The sequence below is a fragment of the Tachysurus fulvidraco genome, chromosome 11 (assembly GCF_022655615.1).
Source record: "Tachysurus fulvidraco isolate hzauxx_2018 chromosome 11, HZAU_PFXX_2.0, whole genome shotgun sequence".
In the NCBI taxonomy this organism is placed as follows: domain Eukaryota; kingdom Metazoa; phylum Chordata; class Actinopteri; order Siluriformes; family Bagridae; genus Tachysurus; species Tachysurus fulvidraco.
In genome coordinates, this window is record NC_062528.1 from 12,646,945 (window position 1) to 12,669,674 (window position 22,730).

Here is a 22,730-nt window from a genome sequence, read left to right on the forward strand (position 1 = left end):
CTACAACTTCCTTGTCTGTGTTTGCGCGTTTGCAGTGAACAGATTTAGACATTTTCCGCTTATGTAAAGCGCAGGCGGACTGAACAGGCGTGTCCGCGCGTGCATTCTGACGTTAGGGAGACTTCAGCTTAGCTACTGGTCTGACAAGTTCCTGGGACTTTCTGCTTTTTTTGCCACGAATTTTAATCTTCTATAACGATTTACCTCGATCCATAATGCTGAAATCCATCATGGGCCATGCGTATGAAATGAAACACCGGCGTGTTGTTTAATCATGGACACAACGGAATGCACGAGACTTTTACCCAAACCGAACCTGGACCCAAAACACCCTGAGACGTGGAAACGGCACATCCTCAGGCAGCTGAAATATCGCGATAAAGCTCAGAAGATCGCCTTCCAGGATGTGATCCGATCATGTAGGCTATGTTAAAATAATTAATGAACGTTTGTTTTTTTCCCCACTTTATCCTCAGGTCAACATGTCTGCTGTATTATCAATGTTTTTGTGACTGGATTGTTTTCTAACGCACAAGCGACACACTCCGGTTAATACGTGAAATCTCAGAGTGCCAGAGAGATTTGTGTGCTGTAAGACAACAGTAGAACAGTCTATGCAGCGCATGGAGAAGTACATGGACCTAAAAAAAAAAAAGTACATGGATCTGTAAAATGTAATTTGAACCTGATTCCTTGTTACAGATGTGAACCTGCGCGAGCGCTGCGAACAACGTGCATTAATCACCCAAAGCCTTATCTCTCCTTCGAGGTAATAACTTCTTTTAAACTATTACTTTATTTGATTTAACACTTCAGAAGTTTGGTAAACTGTCAGAGTGGCGTCAAACAAGACAACCCATGCTTAATAAATAGCTATTACAGTGTAATTATTTGTTGACTTTATTAAAATAACAGGATGACAACAAATATCCAGTGCTCTTCAGACCAAATTTTAACATTTATGTTAAACCTTAAACGTGTACATATGTGTACATATATTACTAAATAATTTTGTGTTTGCTTTATGATAAAATTGTTGCACGGTATCATATATTCATAGTATATTCATATATCATCATAATGATATAAGTCACTAAAAACACAAACATTTGAGGACAGGAAAAAATGTATACTGAAATATCTTGTAAGATAAGAACTTCAGCATTTATTCATACATGTATTTTTTTATTCATACATGTATTTTTTATTTATTGTTCTCTACAATGTTAATTCTTTGGGAACAGTCATTAGTTTAGATTTACATTATACATTGTGATCAACTCTGAAACCATGACGCTGTAACAAACCCAATGTACACCGTCTTTGCTTCTTTATTATTTACAGACCGTTTTCTACATCTGAGGATTTGGCATCTCTGAAGACAGCCACTGGAGAGGTAGGGATCAGCGGCGCCCGAAACCAACCTGCCACTATACTGTTCAGTCGTAGAATTTCCTAGTTGCAGTTCTCAGTTGACAATATATGCATTTGTATTGAGTTAAATACATTGAAATCATCCCTCTCAGTCTGTTCGGCACTTCAGACATTTTGAGATGCGCTTGAACTTGTTTTGCTCAAAAGCTCAAAGCTTGAATAGAAAAGCATAGGTTAATAATTTCAAACATATGAACACACAAGTTCTCTGTGGCATACGGTGAGCAAATCCCCTCTGCTTAATCTATATCTGCATTTTGTTTCATTTCTGAATAGATTCTTACATTTCTCTTTTTTGTTGTTGTTGTTGTTGTTATTATAGCTTGCTTACAAAGTAGTGGAGCTGCAGCAAGAGATTAAAATCAAGGATGCTTTTCTTGAAAAGCAACATGCCAGGTAAGCTCTCTTATCAATGTAAACATTCTGGTTTGAACACATCCTACTTAACTACTTAAGGAAATATTTTTTAAAACAAAAAAAAGTTTGTAAGTTAGTAAGCTGATTTGTTTTGCTTACTGCCCACTGTAATAGTAATAGTATAATAAAGATCAGTAAATACAGTCATATTGGATGTCAGTCTGAATTGGATGTCAGTGTTATTACTATTGCTACACAATAATATATATATATATATATATATATATATATATATATATATATATATATATATATATATATATATATATATATATGTGTGTTTGTGTGTGTGTGTGTGTGTGTGTGTGTGTGTGTGTGTGTGTGTGTGTGTGTGGCTGCCTTTCCCATATATATTTTGGTTGTGGATTGCCTGTGAAAACCAAATAAGTGCCACAGTCAAAATCTCCAGAAAAAACTACCAACCAACTTACTTATCCTCTCAGAAAATCCTGTGGTATTTGTTGTTTAAAATCTTAGCCCATCACTTAATCTTCTCACAGTTCGGTTTTGTCAGCTTTAGTTTGTAACAATAACGAATGACAAAGTTGAACTTGAGGTGGCACATGAATACAGATTTTGACAGACCCTGAAATTACAGTTTTTAAAGGGACTGTGTAGTTTTATCTACAGCAAGACACAGTAAGCTGTTTATTGGGGTGCCAAAGCAGACATTGAAAGATCTTTCTTCTATCATGTGTATAGACTGTGGAATGTATATACATTGATTTAAACGTATGATCGTTTAGATTATAATACGATCTTATTTCCTTCAACTTTCAACAATTTAACTTTTCATGCAAATCTTTTGTCTCATGTATTTGTTAATATTTACAAGACACAATATAGTCCACTTGTATGTACATTCAGAATTTGCATTCACTAAATTACTTTCTATTCTTTTGGCTGCAAAATCCATTAAGGCACTGAAACTGCTCATCCCATATCCCATTTGCACAGACTTCCAGCTTCTATTGCCTAAGAGATTCTAATAATATTATAAAGCAAAGTATCAACTTTTGACTTTTAGGCTTTTTTCTGAATGCTCTGCGTTGGAGCTGGTTCCTTTTCTCCTTATCTGTTGATTATTTCTGTACTTTTGTTTTTAAACGGTTTATATAAATTGCAATACTTAGGCATAAACATATGCACAACATAAAGTAAACATTTTATTTTCTATCACGATTAAAATGTCTACATTTTTCTTTTTTATTAGTTTACTTGAAACACACAACAGCCTCATGGCTGTGGAATTAGAAAAAGGCAGACTGCAGTCTGATGTGAAGAAGATGACGGATAGCAACTTACTCCTCAAGAGTAAGTATGACACTCTTCATGAGAGCTATCAGCACTTGGATGAAGTTTACAGGAAGGAAAAACTACATGGCTCAGATATCCTGGAGGAGATGATTCATTTGAAAGAACAGGCTGCTGCACGCATGAACCATCGCAATGAGAGAAGACTGAGGTGAGGGTGTGTGGAGGTACAGTTGAGGCCAAAAGTTTACATACGCTTGAAGATATTAGATTTTCAAAACAAGAAAGAAAAAGTTTTGCACATTTTAGGTTCAAGCAAATAAAAGGCAATGACACCATATATTACCAAAGTGTATGTAAACCTTTGTCTGACTGAAGATCTGCTATAGAGGATTAAAGCTTAATAATTTCTCTTAATTATTCATTTAAATGGACTCTATCCTAGTTGAATGAAATGTAGTGTAAATGTAGTATAAAATAGACTTAAGGAGTTTTTTAAGAAGTGTAAAAAATTGAGGTTGTCTTATGTACATGTAAATTTTTGCCTAAATGAAGCTACAAGTATCATGTAACCAGTCCAATCCTTTTGCCTTTTGCCATTGCTTTTTACTTTTTACGTCCGTGAAAAATAAATGAGAATGCAGTTGGCTGAACAATCCAATATTTTACTATTTTTTTTTTTAATATAAAGTATTAATTTCTAAGAACAGAGCACTTAAAGGCATACTATGTGTATATATTTTTTTCACAATTCCATGTCCCTTGGACCTAGAAATGTTTTCTGTTGCTGCCAAAACTTTCTGTGACTTCTTTTAGAGCCAGGCAAGGTCTTCATAAGGATCTTGAGATGGCTTCCAGTAAGAGTTTGAACATTGACACGTAAGTGATCACGCTGAATACCAGCTTTAGGTTTTTGCAGAAAAATGCAAGCTACACTAAAAAATATAATAGGTCAGAAACTATTTTTTACAAAATGTAAATTATTATAATTTGCTTAAATGCTTTTAGCTTGCTTCTAAATTAATGAATAAATTAATAAGAAAAAAAAATTGTTTACTGGAACTAATTGTGCTAGTTCTGAATTTAAAGTTGAAATGAATAAAGTCATCATCATAATAATGTAAGACCATGTTTTTTTTTAACTCGATTTACAAGTACTTTCACAGAACTGGATTAGTCTTATGCATAGATTATTTTGAATAGGTCTTGCTGTGTGTTAGCTGTGAGCCTACAGCATAGGGCTACTGTATTGTGAAATATTTTGAAAAGTTCGAATTTTAGAAAAGTTTTGTGTTGTATGGCTTGTTTGTTTGCGTTCAAGTTGATTAAGTAATCGTGTTGGGTTCTTTATGAAGACTTTTTCCATTGGGCTACTTCTGATTGGAGACAATTAAAGTGTTACTGGCCAGTATTTATCAATAATAATAAATAATTTTACGATGTCGCATGTTTCCAAACAGGAACAAGAAATTATGTTTAGAAAATTAGTATTTTTTTACAGTGGGTAATCCTGTTAATTAGGTAGGCTATATTAGGTAGGTCTATGCTACAGACAGTTGAGTCAGATTTAGTTTCTTTCTTCTGACCACTGCTATCTTGTGCCAGGCACCTGATTCCAAATATTTTCAAGGGTACAATAAAAACAAATTAGGTGAAAGCGTCTGAGCCTTTCTTGAAGCATTTTACTTTTATAAACAGAATAATATTTCATTGCAGAATTCTTGATGATTGCTAATGTCAAGTCTTGATGATATCAAGATCTATTTAATCTTAAGTATGAGAGTGAGACAAACAGACTGACAAACAGACAGAAAGGTGAGCTATTGGACTGGCAGAATGGTGAGCTACTGAGGTGAGCTAATGGATTGGCCATGAAAATTCAGTCAAGACAATAAACACAGAGTGATGTTTTTAACAGTTTGATATAAAATGGAAAAGTCTGTATGCTTTAAATTGCAGTTTCAAGGACATTTTAACTAGTACATAAAGGTTGTTTTTTGCTTTTGTTTGTCCACATAGTTTCACCATGTTTGATTATTTGACACTGAAAATTTGTGACCGAAAACTATTGTACCGACCTACTGTGTTGCTGACTGATACACACTTACAGAAAAGGGTGCTTATTATAGGAAAACACTTTCAGGTTGGTTTCAACATAGAACCATTAAGGGGCCCACCAGAGGGACAAGCAAAAAGATTCCTTTTTTCTAAGAGTGTATTTGGTAGTCTTGGTATGATTTATTGATTACTGGATTAAAACCTAATACAGCATGACAGGATTTACAGCTTTTTGTGGTCTGTGAGAATTTGCTTCACAAATAAGTTCAATATTTTTACAGAGTACCCAAAAGTGTTTCATTACCATCATCACCATTACTACACAGGAATGAAAGAGGGGAGCATTTGGAAAGTAGTCATTTGCGAGCTTTCAGGTAACAGCACTAATTAATTTATTATTAATAACAAACAATACAACAAATATATTTGTACAAGAATGGCAGAAACTCACAAAAGAAGTATCAGCAGATTTAGGTCTAGGAATTTGTAAGGCATTCTATCATTACAGTATCATAATATGGTACCTTATACCACACCATGACACAATAGATACCAATATGTGAGTGTGGATTTCTTTTTTTCAGGTCAGCTTCGGTTGCTTCTCCTCGGATTCTTGGTTCAATCAGAGGTCTATTTGAGTGAGTAAACATTATACTTTTACTTACTTACTGAAATACAACACGTTACAGTATCAGAAGCATTTCCGATTAGAACTAGATCTAATCAGTGCTATAAAAGATTTCATAACATATTAAAAGTTGTTTAATACTGTTATTGTAGGTGTTTTAGACTTGCTCTCCTAGATCTGTGATAGGAATTTATAAAAAAAAAACACAATAAATATCCAAAGTTTTCTTTGTTTATATGGAGAAAAAGTGGAAAGATTACAGGCATCATTATAATTCAGTGTGTAAACCAGCAAGCAGTACCAAAGTGAATGAGTGTTAGTGTTGTCAAAGAAACAAACAGTGTTCCTATTGTTGTGCGAGAAACACTCTAAAAATGGACGTCTTTGTGTCTACTGTGTCAAATTCACTTACTCCAGAAAACCCTATAATTGTATTAATCTGTAATCCTGAGGGTATTTTCACCATGCTTTTAAATGCATAAATGCATTTAAACTCATTTACATTTACGTGTGTGTGTTTGTGTTTTTGTGTGCGTGTGTGCGTGCGTGTGTGTTTGTGTGTGTGTGTGTGTGTGAACACTAGGAATTGCAGCACTTTTTATGTAGGAACAAATGTATCAGGACAAACTAACAATAATAAATTAAATTGTAATTTTAATTTTAATAAATAAAAAATAAATAAATGACATCTGTTTATAGGTCACATTTGGCCCGGGGGCCATGCTTTGAACACCTTACCAAAACAGAATCATATCAAAGATAGTATGTTTTTGTCAAAATTATTGCAGTTTAACTGACTTCCATATAAAATGATGTAATGTTCCTCTATAAAGACTAACATGAAGAATAGAAAGAAAGTAAATATCATTGTTTATATTCTCCAAAGTAAAATATAACAATAAAAACCAAAAGCAGTAACATTTTCAATATTAATTATACACTCACGGTCTACTTTATTTATTTCGGTTTATCCGATTTGATATTGATGTTCTGTCCACTGCAGATGTAAAGAATGAGTTACTATATTCTTCATGGCAGCTTGAACCCATTTTTCTATGACCTCATTTATCTACAAGATATTAACAACCACTGAACTGTCCCTTATTCTGTTTTTTTTGTTTTTCAAACCATTCTATGTAAATGCAGGAGTACTGTGTGAAAAAAAGAGAGACCCAAGAGATCAACAGTTCCTGAAATACACAAACCAGCCCATCTGTTACCGACAATCATGCTACAGTCAATCACACTTTCCTTTCTAGCATTTATCTGCTAGGCATAATAAATCTTTCTTCTTTTTCAGTAAGAAGAGGCGAGGTAATTCAGTTAGCAGTTTGGAAGAGGATCTCTACACACCTCTAGGAGTTTGCTTAGTAGCTAGAGTCCCAACCAAAGTCATTCAATCAGTGGTAAGTGTTCAAATTTCCAGTAAGATGTTAGGATTAATATGTTAGGGTCAATGCCTTTTTCCTGCATTGATCATTTGGAAAGGTTTATTGTTTGTTTACAGGATTACCTGTGTCTTATGGTAAAGGCCCACTAGATTATACAATAATAAGTGTTCATGAATGAATTAGCGAGGTCAGGCATGCATCCTAGCAGCAGTCACTGAACAACTTTGAGAGGTCAGTAGATCATGAGATCCAGGAGTCTTTTGTTGGAGTACTGTCATAACCTGCTTAAGCTGCTCCTGCACAGCAGAATTGTTATAGTAAGCATAAGTAATAGTGGCAAGGCACCTTTTACTCTGGTTTGGGAAAAAAGGGCTCTGTAACACATTGAGTGATTGCATATAACTGATTTTACGCCTGTGCTGAATCCATCATTTTCATTTGTTCCGTGCTTATGAAATAGTAGGTTGTACCTGTACACTGCCTTTTAGCAGACATAAGTGCCATGATTCTTTTCCTCAAATTTATCGTATCACAGTAAGGCATTTATTTTTATTTATCTATAGACCTGCACTGTCAACAAGAATTGAAAACAATTCCATACATCACTTCTCTTTCTCTTTTCCAGAGATTCTCCAATAGTTTTATTATATTCCTCAAGCACAGCTGATCCTCTTAGAAAATTAAAGCAGCACAAATATAAAATGAACAAAATAGAAGAGGAGTGATGGAGATAAATTATAACTACAGGCTCTGTTATATCACCCCCAAACACAAGTCTAATAGCTGACAATGTTAAACAGCTAGCAGACCCAAATTACCCATTTAATTGTATGTTTACATCATTGAGTAAATACCATGGTGATTGATAATCAATATATGGAATTTTTGACATCCCTAATAATAATAAATTAAGAAGTAAATTTCCACTAATATTTAAGAAAATGCAAGTAATTCCTCCATTCATTCAAATTTCGTATTCTGGACCTCAGTTATTTTACTGTCAGTCACTTTAACCTTTGTCTTGTGTCAGGGTCGGCACCGACCCATTTTTAGGTTTTAAATGCTTAAAAGTACCACATAAATTTGTTAATTGCATCAAGGCTTTTGGACTTTGTCAGGAACCTCAATTTAAACAAAAAAAAATAAAAATTTTTTTTACTAAATTATAAAATGCTCTGGTGAAAATTGTGACCTTTGTGTAGTTAGACCCAGTTATAATATAATATTATAATACTATAATTAGTGCTGAATCTGAAGTCATAAACACACTGTCAGCTCACTAACACTGTCAGCCAACAGCCCACTGACAGCCAGCTTCTCTTCCAAACCTGTGAGCTTTAGTTAGGGGCTTTTCTCTTTGCCCGTTTTTCCCTGGACAAACAAAAGAAACAAATAAAGACATATAGCTATAAGGGGAAGTCGTGGCCTAATGGTTAGAGAGTTTGACTCGTAACCCTAAGGTTGTGGGTTCGAGTCTCAGGCCGGCAAAACCACGACTGAGGTGCCCTTGAGCAAGGCACCGAACCCCCAACTGCTTCCTGGGTGCGCAGCATAAATGGCTGCCCACTGCTCCGGGTGTGTGTTCACGGTGTGTGTGTTCACTGCTGTGTGTGTGCACTTTGGATGGGTTAAATGCAGAGAACAAATTCTGAGTATGGGTCACCGTACTTAGCCGTATGTCATGTCACGTATACGTCCAGACACCTCTAAGGCATGCATAAGACCAATTCAGTATGGAGTTAGTGACTTGCAGAGTACACATCGCCATCTTGGAGCATGCGAAAATGAAAAGACAACTTATGACAAGCCAAGCTCTGGATCATATCTTTGCTGAAAATGAGGCAGAGGACAGAGAACAGCATAGTGATATGGACAAGCATGTTTCTGATGATGAAGATGATGTAAAGTATCAATGGAAGACATAGACATATCTAATGAGTCTGATGAGGTGGTTGCCAGTGCTGAAGTAACATATATTGAAGCTCAGTACCTCCTCATGGCAGCAAACGTCTTAAAAATCTACAGATTTACACAGGCAAACCTGTGAGTGGCATCCCTGAGAAAAAACAACGGAAATGTGTAGTCCTCGATATACTACTGGACTGTGGGATCACAATATCACGTGTGACAATTTTTTATCAGCTATGACCTTGGACAAGAACTTCTTAGAAGGAAACTTACCATGGTGGGCACAATAAAAAAATTAAAAATAAACCTGAGTTGCCCGTTGAAATTTTGCAGGTGAAGCACAGGGCTCCTCTTTCTTAAAAATTTACTTTTACAGACACCACCACTGTTGTTTCATGTTGCCCAAAAAGATTGTTGTACTTATGTCCACTTTTTACAAAGATTCTGCTGTCTCATCACTATGTGACAAAAAGCCCATATTAATCCTGGACTATAATAAAAACAATGGAGAGGTGGACAAGCTGACTGCCACCTAGACATGCGAGTGAATGACCACACATGCATCTAAACTCATGCATGTTTTTGCACACAAAGACTTTATTGGATTTAGTAGTAATATATTTCTATTGGTTTGATTTGCTTGATTGGTTGTTGTGTGTTTGACCTTGCAAATCTACATTTTGTATCATTACTTGTTCTGCTTTTCATTTTGTATTTGTATTAATGTTCTATTTTTGAAAAAAATATATGGGTCAAAATTGACCCGTAACACCATAGATGTTACAATAGTTAATAAAATTAAAATTAAAAAATATATAAAACAAATTTATTTAAGAGATGTATCCTAATACTCATAAGTAATAGTCAGGAAACATAACAATCTTTCATTTATTTATGTAATTCTCTTGAGGTTAGTTTTACCATTTTTTGGAATTGAAAACGAAAAGTATGCTGTCAAAAGAAAGGCCCAAGGGCCACACCAAAAATATTAAAACCAATCTTTTTATGGATAAGGAAACCTAACATGGTATCTAAGAGGAAGGAAACAAATCTGATGATAAATAATTGTTTTGAGGCTATTTTCTGACTGTTTTAAGACACGGGTCAAAACCGACCCGTTAACATAACAGATGGTAACAGAAAGCTAACATAAGAGGAAGGTTAAATTATCAACCCCTTATAGCATCACAGTTCCTAGTTAGAGAACCAGAGTTAGAGTTAGTCAAATTAAATTATATGTTAATGAAATCATCAGTGTACACATGAGGGGAGAAAATAATGGACAGATTGACAGATAAATGTGTCTTTAGATTTAAATATCAATTGGAGCTTGCGTTCCATGGTATGGACCACAATGGCCTTTATGCATTTCTATACAACGGTTTCTGTTGTGACACAGTGCAGCTCTGTCACATGCAGGCACCCAACACTGTAATTGTTTTCATTTTAAATATCCATTCCTCTGTCTTAGTTCTTAGTTGTAGAAATGTGATGTCTTGCATGTTTTTGTATTACTCATGCTGTTCTGTCATGCTTAGCAACAGTTAAGGTTAGGACATCTCTTTCTTTTCACTTCCCTTTTTCAGAATTTGAGTAATTTATGTTGTTGCATACTTTATTGTCAGTAAATCTGAATGAATTCAGTGAACCTCCTGTTCCTGCTGCGTAGCATTTCAATTTTGAGTATTGCAAAAGTTACTTCATTTTGGAAGTACTATGGAAAATCAGTGAACGTGAAAAGTATGTTTCTAAGTGTCAGATATGAATTTTCTCTGTTGGTGCAGGATGCTCATGAGCTTGGCATCAATGCAGTGAGATTCAGCCCGAGGTCAAATCTGCTGGCCACAGGAGGCACAGACAGAGTGATCAAGCTGTGGGACATCAGCTCAGGTACTATACACCAACAAGTGAGAATGAAAAAAAGGTTTTATATTTTTTCTGAGTTTATAATTGGCAGCTTTGAAAATTTCAAACTAATTTTGTGAGCCATGTTTAGAAAAGTTGGAATAAGATAGAATAATAATATTTTTTGATATAATAATATAATGTCTTTGTTGATCATTTATACTCATACTAAAATATGTAAGAAATCTAGACTATAATAGATGTAAATCAGAATATTTGTAACAATTTTCACATATCCTTGTACTTGGTACCACTTCCTCTTCTCCTGTAATGCTAGATGAGATTGAAGCTCTTCATCACATGCCACAGTTTTTCAGTTTAACACATGACCACGATTGGAATAACATCGTCAAAAGCATGATTTTTAGGCAGCGAAAGATTTTTCTATCTATTTGGACACGTTTTAGATCATTGTCCTACTGGTATTTTCAGCAAAGCAAAGGCAGCCAGATTTTTATTCATACTTTATTTTACATTTAATTTTTATTCTTCATATATATTGCCACGTATCCTATCAACATTTCCACTGTTGACTTTTCAAGACATGTTTATTACCTCTAAAATTTGATTAATTTTAATTATTGCTTTAGCAGTAGCTGTTGCATAATCTGTGAATGTCAACCTACATTAGTCTCAGTTCATTTATATGTTCTCTAATCCTCTTCATGTTGGTGAGTGACTAAAGAAATCAGGCCTGTTATACCCCACTAGAACAGGAAGTTATGGATGACCGAACAAAACAGGTGTCTTGTTCTAAGTGGTTTATAAGATCTACTAGATAAATGTCAGGAAATGAAACTAAAAGTCACTGTTCTACTTTTGATTTTAAACCTGTAGTATATTGCAAAAACAAAGAATTAAGAATTTCCAATACTTTCCTGTACTTTTAGAGGGGGAGTGTACATAGCCAGTGCTCATTTGAATGAAGTGTCTTGATATCACCACCATCAATTTCATCAGATTTGGAATAGGTTTAGTCATAATTTATTATGGAACACTAATATTTATCAGTATATTTATAATAATATAATTTTTATCTCAGCCAAAAAGCTTAAAAAAAAAGTTTAAATTTGTTTTAATGTTGTAGTGCATTAATATTTAAGATATGAAATATAATATAAACTATATTAATTATGTACATAGGTTTTGTACTATATTTCTGTAATAGATTTCATGGATTTTATTTCTTTATGTGCAAAGTCTTCAAATTTTTACTATGCAAAAATTAACAGCAGGTAGAAATTAAATTTATTTCTATGTTCAGTGCTGATAAAGGCTGTGAAAAAGTATATTATTTTACTGTTTAAAGTCATGTTTTAGTGCCATAAAGTCAAGAAAAATTACATTAAAACCACAATAAATTATTGTTATGTAATTACTGTTTAAATAAATAATATTAGTCTTTATTATTCATTGAGAGAAGTGTAATTGAAAATACTTTTGAATCTAAATATTTGTCTTTTAGGGATGTTGCACTACAGAGGGACACTAGATGGGAGTAATGAGGGCATCACCAGCATTGAGTTTGACTTGACGGTATGAATACACACCATGTCATTTTTGTTTAGGAGACATATCACTTGTAATGGTATAGCTTATAGATGTTGATTTTTAAACTTTGCCTAATGAGTCTTGTCATGTTGATTAATTTTGTGTGAATTTGTTTGTGTATTATCATCCTGTTCTCCCAACTCAATCAGGGCAGCCGAATTGTAGCTGGATCGTATGACAACTCGGCTCTAATTTGGCAGCTGGATGAATCTGTTCCAAAGGTAACAGAGTCCCTATTCCCTGACTCTGTCTGACTGAGCATTCCTGATATACTCTACTGTTCCCCTGAATCATACTCTGCAGAGCATCTTCCACACAGAGCTGCATTAAGACATGCTGTGTGAGATGTGCCAGCTTACATTCAGAGGTATCATGTGACTCTGTGCTGCTGCAAATTAAGAAAATGATCCCTTTTATGCATTTAAGACACGCTCAAACCAATATTGTGATGTATAAACAGGCTGGCTGATGAGTGTTGTTGCAGAGGTTTTGAGGGTGTTTTTCTACTATGTTTATAATTAGTTTTGACATTTATATAACAATACACATTATTTCACATTTATTTAGTGCCACCAAATCTTCTTCAATTGTCTTCATGCTCTATTAGCATGGATATCCAGTAATCTCTAGTAAAGGAATTGACTATAAAGTCGTATATAACAAGACTTATCTATTGTAAATATAGTGACTAAAATGTTATTTATTACCTGTAATAACTCCATGTTTAATTCTCTGTCTCTTTTTTGCTTTTGTAGTGTATACTGACAGGTCATTCTCGCAAAGTGACAGCAGCAAGGTTTAAATATAACCTAAGGCAGGTGTTGACTGGGAGTGGAGACAGGACTGTAAAAATTTGGGACCTGCAACGTGCTGCCTGTAAGTCTGTCAACACACACTTGTGTAATATCGGTAGTGAATTGATATCAATTATGTTCATGTATGCTGTCCACCAGTTTTACTCATGATAGTTGTAAACTGCAGTAATGTTTCTATTGGTAACTGTCTCGAAAAGCTTGGTCTAGCATAGTCAATGCATCAGCAGCAGTTTTAGCAAAACAAAACCTCATATTTGAGATAGGCACAGGCTCCCCGTGACCTGAGTAGTTCGGATAAGCGGTAGAAAAAGAATGAATGAATGAGTTTGAATTTTTTTGGCAGCCAGATAATTACCTTGTCTTTCACATACATCTTTCAAATCTGGATTTTGGCTTCCTGTCACTAAATCTAGATATCCAAACTCTTGAAAATAGTAATGCCAGTATTAAACAAGTCATACAGTCTGTTGATGCATAACGAGAGTTACACCATTTACCAGTTTCCCGAAAGGCAGTGGTTGGGAAATCTAATTTATTTTAATACTGTGATTAGTGTTATGATGAATGTTCACAATTTTATTCTATTATGTACACATTCCCTCACTTGATTCATATTTGCTCCTTTATTTAGGTATACAAACCATTGAGGTATTGTCCTACTGCAGCGACATAGTGTGCTCAGACTATTACATAATCAGTGGCCATTTTGACAGAAAAATACGATTCTGGGACAGCAGGTAAGAAACCATTTTTATTTTTATACAAAATATATATTCAAATATATTTTATATCCACAGTAAAATACAGTAACATGTTAACATTTATTCTAATGGTAAATGGTAAAGATAGTCCCATAGTTGTCAAGACTTGAGGGAAAATAACCTATTGCTGCAATAAACCAGTCATTCCCTTACTGTTCTAGACAGTTTATACTGTTATTTAGTTAATAACCAGGACGTACATTGTCCTGTATCTGTTTATAATGTGGGCCTTCCATAAACTTAAATTTGAAAGCACACTGTTGTATCGGACATCTTTGTATGTTTTTGAATATCCCTTCACTGGAACTATGGGGACTAAACTTGTTCCATCATGACAAAGAATGGTTTTCCATGTTTAGCAAGTCTGTTGAAGAGTTTTCTGCACAGATTCTTGACCTCAACTCCACTGAGCACTTTGTTGAATTAGACCACAGACTGCATCACAAACCTTCTTACCTGACATCAGTGACTGATCTTACTAATGCTCTTGTAATGAGCACAAATATCCACAGCCACATTTCAAAATTTACTTAAATGCCTTCTGTTGTTATTACTCACTTCTAATGCTGATGGTTTTTATAACAGGATGTTTAACAAGCACTTATGGGTGTAATGATCAGGTGTTCACAAACATCTAGACCACATAGTGAAATATACATGGAAAACTGCCAGCTAATTAAACAGAGGGAAGGTTAGATAAAGGAATGGTTAAATCTGCACACTGTGCTATTACAGTATATGTAAGTAAACTTTTGAACTATGGCAGCGGGCCCTGAAACTGAAATAGTTTTGAGTCATGTTTAATAAAATCCTTTCAAATACAAGACACTGACATACAGTATTTTATTTTTAGGTTTTGATTCTGTTTGCCAGCAAATGTAATTGGAAATCCTGACTACACACAGAACGTCAACTTTATTTGATTTATGTCCAACATTTGAAGAACTGTATGGGGATTAATTTCTAGATCATTATGAAACATTTTTCATAATGATAAACTTCGATTCAACTAGCATTTACAAATGGACAATACGACGGCACACTATTAGGCCTTCACCAGAAATATTTGAAATGATACACAAATTAGTTTAATGACAGTGTAATAAAACATAATCTAAAGTGTACGTATGTGTGGAATGAGTGCTACAGTATTGAGATTACTGTATCACACGTATATAAAAATATGGATTAATTAGTCCATTGCTAAATGATTTGGAGAACAATGTTCTGCCTCTGGTCACCAAATGTACAGAGGTGTTGTATGATTGCTTTGCATGCAAGTCATAAACAATCCCACGTAGTGATACAACAAGTACTACAGTATGTCTGGGAGAATTTAACATCAGTGTCCACATTGAGGATTCAAAATGTGAAACACATTCTGAAACAAATACCATTTAGGAATACATTCTAAAACAAAGTTGCGTAAGGATTGTTTTAAGACTGAAACGTCATGTGATTCCTGTGTGCTTCTTCTGCATTTAAAGACTTCAAGAAATGAATGTATTATTCTGCCCACGCCTGAGCCCTTGATATCTCTCATTCACTCCAAGCAGCAGTAACCTCCAGCTGCTGCCCTGCCAACTGCTCGCCTGTTGCCTAGCAACTGTCAGCCCACATACTAATTGTCTCCTTGAGTCTCTAAGAGCTGATATATACTGTAATATGGCAGTGAGCAAAATAAAGCAAAAGAAAAAAGATGTGTATTACTGATTCTACGCTTTTTTGCTTTTTGATATCTGTCAAGTGTAAGACGTAAGACTTATGTGATGGCTTGCAGACACTCAGCCAATATCCATGCCACCCTTATTAAATAGATATTATATTTGTGTTTGACAGGGTTTCAGCGATTTTATTGAAAATGCAGAGATGGAGTTTTACAAACAGATATGTAGTGTTAGCTTACTAATATGTAGTATATAGTATAATTAGTACATGCTGTATATATTTAGTAGTCTGTTCTTAGAAGTCAGTACAATGGGCTTATATGGATGTAACCAAACAAGCTGGGATCGTAGTCATCTCCTAACCTATATGTTTTTTAGGCTGTTATGTAGAATTATGTTATTCAAGTCTAGTATAAGTCTACATAAAAGCCTAAAAAACATAGGTGTTTATAGACTTAAAACCTCTAGAACATTTTGCTTTTTTTTTTTGTAATGATCAATTGATTCATTTTATTTTAACTTATTTTTAACTTAATTTGACGGTAAAACAAAAACTTAAGTTTCTGTCATTTATTTTTACACACTAATTATACATATGAAGTTGTTCGATTGCAGCCTTAATCACATGATGGTAACTGATGCATTCGTTATTTGTCATGTGTGCATAGATATTGCTACTTTTATTAATATGATGTACCATATTTTTACAGGGCATCAAGCTGCACTCAGGAGGTTCCATTACAGGGCAGGGTGACATCACTTGACATTTCACCCAACCACAGACAGTTACTAAGTTGCTCGAGAGATGACAGCCTGCAGCTGGTGGATCTGAGAATGAGCAATACCAGAATGGCCTTCCGGTACACAGAATTAATTCACATAATTCAAAACATATATATATATATATATATATATATATATATATATATATATATATATATATATATATATATATATATATATATATATATCCATGATCTAAGTCTTATTATTTTCAGAGTTTTGTGAATTAGAAAATATAATCTATGAAATTTCTTCTTCATGTAGGATGTAGTACATGTCCTAGATAAGATACATATCCAATATAAGGTGATAATGAGAATGGATTTGGAATTATTTAATGATCTGTTGGTTTGTTGTTGGCTTGTGTTGATATGCAGTAGCTCCTACTAAAAGTGATCCAAGGAAGGATAACCAGCAACAGGGTCATGGGCACTCAAGGCTTATTAATGAATGTAGGGAGTGAAGGATATCTTGTCTGGTCTGATTTGCCAGAAGAGCTTCAGAAGCACAGATTGCTAAAAAGTAGATATGGGGCTGTATAGTTGCAAACCGGTCAGAGTGTCTATGTTGGCCCTATACATTACCGAAAAGCATCTACAAAGGGCATAAGAAGTGGACCATGGAGCAGTGGTGAAAGGTGGCCTGGTCTGCATGTACTTTGACTTGTACCATCTACCTAAAAATTGTTGCAGACCAAGTACACTCTTTCATGGTGATGGTATTCCTTAATTCCATTCTTTCAGGAGGATACTGCTCCTTGCCACACTGCAAATATTTGAGGTTTGAAGAAAATAGCAAGAGTTAAGATGTTGATTGGCTTCCAGATTCCCAAGAAATGAATCCAATCCATCATCTGTGGGATGCACTGGACAAACAAGTCTGTTGCATGGTGGCCCCAGCTCACAAATGACTAGACTTTAAATGATTATCTGCTAACATCGTGGGGCCAAATGCCACAGTACATCTTCAGAAGTCTTATGGAGTTCATGGCTCAATGGGTCAGAGCTGTTTTGATGGCACAAGGAGGATCTACACAATATTGAAAGCATAATCAAGTAATCAAGTTCCCAAGGACTGAGAAATAGCCAAGAGGTCAATCCTAAACTTGCAGAAACATCTCCAATCCAATCATCTTATTAATTATACATTTATTTGTCAGAGGTGACTTACTGTAAGATATTTCACTTAAGAACAGTACCATTCATGTATCTGTCAGCAATACAAAGATTGCAGAATGTAATATTTATAGAGTGCTATGCACACAGCTCCCAATACACAAAATAAACAAAAGTAAATAGAGCACATGATACAGTGATTATTTTACACCATGCTGGATTTCTAATTAAAAACACAACTCAGTTTAAACACATAAGCATATTCAACCGGAAGATGGTTTTGCATTAGTGCATCGGTTAGCTCTAAATTAGGTGATTTAAAAAATAAAATACAGGGCACTAGTCTGCCAAGCAGGTGCACTCTAAATCAGGTGATTTAGAAAAAAAAAACACAGGGCACTAGTTCTGTCAAGCTAAGTTCACTCACAGACCATAAAATGTGGGTGATAGTCCATTATGTACTCTAAATGTAAGCATCAAGGCCATAAAGTCTAAGCTTGCTGTGTTTTCAATCATCTGCTGTGGTTTAATAGTGCAAGGTGGTATGCCAGCCAGAAGAGAATTTGAGACAAGAAGTTGAGACATGAGCAAGTATGGTCTGATCTTCTTGTTATTATATAAAGCAAAATCTGAAAGATTAAGTAAATTATACCAGAGAAATCCCACAGACAAAGATTGACAAAGCTTGATGGTGATGTACTGGATCAGGGCTCTTGACAAGAAAAAATAAGTTCTGTCTTTGAAAGTTAGAGCTGGAGGTGATCCTTCATCCAGGCTGACATCTGGCAAGCTGATATGCATGCTGAGACTGAGGTCCAAGTAGAGTTCTTGTGATACCTACCTTAGATAGAATACACAGCAGAGCAGTCTAAAGACGTTTGCATATTTTAAGGTGTACACAAGCCAGTTGGACAGTCTTTATGAACCAGCTACTCTTGCAACCACTGTGTCACTGGATATTAGGTGGACCAGCTGGTGAAGAGCCACACGTCAGTGGCAGCAATGTGGGAGAAAGTAGGTAATGTTGCGCTTCGGGTAGAACGAGGTGTATTCAGTGACATTATAATTATTTATTTATCTTTAGTAATTATGGGAAACCAGTCCATTGCAGGGCGCCATTCACAGGGTTCTGTTAAGGGCAGTTTTTTTGTAGCCAATCCATCTCCTGACATGTTTTGTAAGGAACCCGTTGACTCTCTCCGCTGCTTTACAATGCTGGCCATCTGACTAGGTAGTATATTTGAAGTTGTATTTGAAGTAATTACAGCATAATACAGCCCAAGTCTGATGAACTGAATTATTATTCACTGCCCCAGAGTTTCCCTGTTTATGGAACTTTAAAAGCAAGTTTGCTATGATAGCAAATCTATTTAAAAAATGAAGTTCACACTTTTTCTTCTTCTTCTTTTCATGATCATCCTAGGGCAGAAGGTTTCAAATGTGGAAGTGACAGCACCAAAGCTATCTTCAGGTAAGACACAAAAATCTAAAATGGACCTACATTTAAAAATAACAATAAAATTACTGCTCATTATTTTAAGTTGTTTAGTATGATTGCTTTGGAAAGAGTTTTTTTTATTTTTATTATTTTTATACATTATGTGTCAAGAAAAAAGGGCTGTTTTACACATTTCTTAATAATAGCAATGTTTTTGAAATCAGTAAATTGTCAGATTAAAAATGTGCAATGTATTCCAACTTTTATACATTTGTTTTATCTTATTTAAAATTAACTGGAATTTGAAAAATTAAAATTAACTTAATTTGAATGGAAAATATTTTCTTGTTTGAAACAGGATAATTCTTCCAGCATTATTTGTCTGCTTTACCTTTTGTGTGAAGCTAGAATCTGATTAATCAGTATCTTCCTATCTGGCAGCCTAGCATCAGAATCCATGCACTATGTGCAATAAATATAAAATGTTTGAAAAAAGCTATTCTACTTGTATTTGTTAATTTAGAAAAAAGGAAATGCATGAAACCTAAGTGCTTCGTGTAATATAAGATGAGACAAGAAAAGGAAGAGGATGCAGTGTAGAAATGACAAAGGCTGAAGTCCTATTTGTGGTTCTGGTCTGTGGCTCACTCCCCATTGAATCATATACTTAGCAGTTTCTATGGCAACAGCAAGACCAGAATGCATTGAGTCATTCTAAAAGGTCTGTGTAATCTCAAACCAGAGAGGGTGGGGCTAATGCATACCAGATCAGCACGGTCTTATTAAACATTATGCACAAAACAAAATTCACAAATGTATATCTTGATTTATACATAAACATGCTCACAAATTATTTTGCATACACATGAGATAAATGTCAAGAAACAGTGTCAAATTTAGGTTCTTGTATTATTTTTGTAATGTCTGAAGCAGAAGACAGGATGATTACATCATGTCTTGTTTTGATCATGACTGTGGCTTTGTCTCAGAACTATAACTTCACTGTCCTAAATCTTTAATTCTTCATTGTCATGTAGCAGACGATGGACAAGTGCAGATTTTCTGGTTCTATTAAATCAGTGTGGCAGACAAATCAAAGGTCTAGCAAACATTATGAAACATGAGGCAGGCAAATAGTCAGGTGATCAGAAAACAGGAATAAACTAGATGATACTAACTCATTAATAGTGATGTGGTGAAATGAGAGATGTATTATGCAACTTTGGGCATTGTAGACATAGGCATTCATAATTAATGACTAAAGACATACAATTTCTATAAAAATACCATCATTTTTCAAGGAGAGAAAAATATCCTGTTAAATATCCTGAGAAAATATCCACAGAAGTATTAGGATTGCTCCTTATCTTCTACTAGTTTGGGATGTAGATCTATTTTTTAAGGGGGCAAAATGCTTGTTAGCTAATTTCCTAAAAAAAATCTAAAACTAGACAACTAAGATATTAAATTTCATGAAGATTTTACAGACTAAGATGCATTTTTAATGGGATACATGCAAATATAAGTGATTTTGTTAGTAACATCGTTATCCATACTTGTGTTGCATAAAGTAATGGTATACAATTATTTCCAAGATGACCATGCTTTCCTTTCTTCACTTGACTTTAGTCCAGATGGAAGTTACCTGGCAGCTGGCTCTGCAGATGGTGGTGTGTACATCTGGAACATTAGCACAGGCAACCTGGAAACACGACTACCACCCATGCACAGGTATCCAGGATCCCATTAGTAACCTTACTTTTAAAAAAACAAGGAGATAATTTTATTTAATTTGCATAACAAATACAGTTTTACTGCATTACCAGTAGATGAGGGTAATTGACCAGTAGATTGAGGCAAACTATATTGAAATTGCATAATATCAGCTTGCTGAGGGGGAACAATTCAGCTGAACAATGGCATTGTTAACTCTGAGATAGTATAGATTTGATAATATTGAATAATAATAATAAGAAGAATCTGGAATATTCTGAGAAAAGATGAAGCCAGTCAGTCAAAAACCTTTACAATTTGTCTAGTGACAAATCCAAGTGAACCAAGAAGATTATATCAGATAATGTGCATTACAATGTTTGTCATTGCCTCTTTTTCCTTATCTGTTACACTAATGCTTCCATTTTCACCAGTATAAGCACCACCCATATTCTCAGACAGTGTTACCTTTTAGGCACATTTCTGTAATGTGTTTTTCAGTCCGTGACATTACTTGCATATTCCATCAGAAATATTTGCACGTCTGTATTGATTATGCCAAATCACTGAAATGAAAAAGACTTCACTGTGTATTTTTAGAACTTCGGTTAATGCAGTGGCTTGGTCAATGTCGGGCGAGTATATGGTGAGTGTTGATAAATGCCGATGTGCCAATCTGTGGAGTGACATCTGAAACTGGATTAAAGTCTCTGTACTCTCTGCTGCTGAATTACACACCAGCATCAGTAGCATCCACACATCCATGTTCAGCATGTGAGGATCAACATGTTCTATACACTAAAGCAGTCATTAAAAGAGCTCCAGTGTTTCCATTGCTCATAGAACCAAACACCACAAGCATGTTAAATTTCTTTCGGTCTGGCAATCATATTGTCTTAAAGAGCGAAAGCCTGTTGACAAAAATACACAGATAGCAAGAAAATAGATTATGATGGTTGGTAACATACTGAGTCACTCTCATATTTTCATCAGAAATATGATCAGATTGCTTATATAGAAATTATCTAATTATATTTCACAGTGTAAAAATAAAAATAAATTTTGTACAGTATGTCTATTTTGTAATTTATCATTTATTATAGTGCAGTATATAAATACAGGAATTTTGTATCTGTACCTGATTTGTGCTGCAGTGCTTCTTCAAATACAATAATGTGTCTCATTTTTCTAAACTTATTCATTTACATTCTCATTTGTTAAAGATATCCAGTTGCAGTTTTTTACTGTGTATAGGGAGTGTATAGATTTGTTTACATTCTTATTTTCAACCCACATGTACTGACTGTCATGGTTTATGTACCGACTACTAGATAAATAAAATTCTTTCCCTTTTTCTTACCAGCACCAAGTCCTGCTTTGTGATTTTTTTAACATTACATTGTTTGTATTGTGCACTTTAGGGAACCACTTTGGAGGATACATCAGCGTGAATCAGTGTCAGCAAGGTTTTGCAAACTGTATTCCATCTGTGGTGTGAGTTTAGACTCTGTGGTTTACTGAATGGCAAGAAGTTTGAGTTTTCTTTTAACAGTTATGAAGGCAGCCATTTGCTCATACAGTATATACTGTAAGTGCTGACATCCACAATCCCATATACAGTATTTTTTTAAATTCTCTTTTAGTAATGATAAACTACTTTAATGTATGTGACTTATTAATAGCTTTATTAGTCATTAGTAAACCAAATTCAGGCTTTTCACCATCTTTATAAAGATTGTCATTTCGATATCACCATAATTTACTCTAAATTGTACTACAACCCTATAGCAGAAGCAGTCAATATTAGAGCAATCTTTGGTGAACTGAATCACGGCACTGAAATTGATTATCACAATTACGATTATACAAATACGATTATCACAATTTTATAT

At 34.6% G+C, this 22,730-nt stretch overlaps 1 protein-coding gene across 2 annotated transcripts; it reads left to right on the forward strand.

The window, feature by feature from the left end:
- The first annotated feature begins 12 nt into the window (after positions 1-12).
- LOC113643625 (protein Atg16l2) lies at positions 13-22,203 on the forward strand. 2 transcript variants are annotated; one of them, XR_003440822.2, is made up of 18 exons: positions 13-419; positions 703-769; positions 1,345-1,396; positions 1,757-1,830; positions 3,065-3,316; positions 3,922-3,984; positions 5,445-5,537; positions 5,748-5,801; positions 7,092-7,197; positions 10,875-10,980; positions 12,461-12,531; positions 12,696-12,767; positions 13,302-13,422; positions 13,993-14,098; positions 16,500-16,649; positions 19,116-19,158; positions 20,755-20,856; positions 21,439-21,478. XR_003440822.2 is itself a non-coding variant. In XM_027147974.2 (18 exons), the coding sequence occupies exons 1-18, from the start codon at positions 275-277 to the stop codon at positions 21,530-21,532; spliced, it is 1,776 nt and encodes a 591-aa protein (XP_027003775.1). In that variant the 5' UTR covers positions 32-274; the 3' UTR covers positions 21,533-22,203. The 2 variants fall into 2 exon arrangements, 1 of the variants encoding a protein (XP_027003775.1); XM_027147974.2 differs by having other exon boundaries at positions 32-419; positions 19,111-19,158; positions 21,439-22,203.
- Positions 22,204-22,730: the final 527 nt, after the last annotated feature.